General features: G+C 53.7%; 1 protein-coding gene across 1 annotated transcript; it reads right to left on the bottom strand.

Annotated features, from left to right (window-relative positions):
• Positions 1–153: 153 nt before the first annotated feature.
• On the bottom strand, positions 154–702 carry GNI_207000 (hypothetical protein; the record flags this gene model as incomplete). Its single annotated transcript, XM_011135497.1, has 1 exon — positions 154–702. The coding sequence occupies one exon, from the start codon at positions 700–702 to the stop codon at positions 154–156; it is 549 nt and encodes a 182-aa protein (XP_011133799.1).
• Positions 703–1,213: the final 511 nt, after the last annotated feature.

Genomic DNA, 1,213 nt, shown 5'->3' with positions numbered 1-1,213 from the left:
TCATGCTTCGCCGTCAACTCCGGTTGAAATGTATCGTCAAGTACGTAATTTGGGTAGCAGCGTGAACGTGGTAGGTAATGATGGAGGCAAAGAAGCACAACAGTTTTGAGATGTAAACGAATGGCATAGTTGTAAGGTTGCTCGTAAAAGGGGTTAGGGCGCGGGTTTGATGGCAGCATCAGCTCGAGTCTTGAATTCCATCAACAACTTAACACTTTCGGTGGAAAGTTTGCCTTCAGCGATTAGAGTTGTCACGGCATTGGAACGGCATTGGTACAACCTCGTCCATAAGTCGACGCTGTTAGCGACATTAACGCAATGTTCGTAAGAATCCATGCACTGGACCTTAGCAATAGCCATTTCTTCGTCACCTACCGCCGTCACAGCGTACTCCAACACGTCCTTGACGTAATACCGCCATTCGGGGGCAAGCTCCACTGTCTTCAAGAACTTGGCAGTCATATCCGACAGATAGTTCCGGCGCTGCTTTCGCTGTGCAAGTGGTTTCTTCAAGAAGACCGACTTAGCATTGGCCAGCGCGGGCTGAATCTCGGCCTGGTTAATTAGATGGATGGGGATCCAGCAGGGTCTCCAAGCCACACGGATTAGCTCGCGCACCTCGCCTTCGTGGACGGCAAGTACGGCATTGTTAATGCCAGCAACCAACCAAACAAACTCCTTGAAAACTTGTTTCCTACTCATGACGTCGTTGTAAGCCACAACGGAAGCTTCTTCGGCGGCTCCAGTCGCCGATGGCTTCAGCCAGTCCTTCTCCGGCCACAAGGCTTTGGTGGCTGGTGGAATGAACCAGCCAGGGGGCGGCACCAACCGTCCCGAAGACCGCTCGAAGCAGAGAGGAGTCGCCAGAGCCTCTCCAGCGAACTCTGGGCAGTCGTCACGTGAGGCGTCGGCTAAGACAACCTCAGGGATATCGCCCGGCTCAGCTGTCGAGGTTGGGCTCGACTCCCCGTCTTCGCGGGCCTTCTTGGTGCGGGTTACATGGCGTCGCACCCTCTTCCTTGGTATCCTGGCGTCGTCAAAGCTTGACTCTGAGTCCAGGTCGTCCACCACGATTGTGGCGGGGGACTGGTCTTGGGACTTACGGGCAACTCGGATGGTCATTGGTCGTCGGGGGTCGTCAGTTATTTATTTGCAAAAAAAGTAAAAAGACAAAGAGACACAACAGGGTGTGTGCGAGAGTGTGTGCGGAGCC

Source organism: Gregarina niphandrodes (genome assembly GCF_000223845.1).
Source record: "Gregarina niphandrodes unplaced genomic scaffold scaffold00128, whole genome shotgun sequence".
Taxonomy (NCBI): Eukaryota; Apicomplexa; class Conoidasida; order Eugregarinorida; family Gregarinidae; genus Gregarina; species Gregarina niphandrodes.
This window is presented reverse-complemented; position numbering and strand designations above follow the sequence as displayed.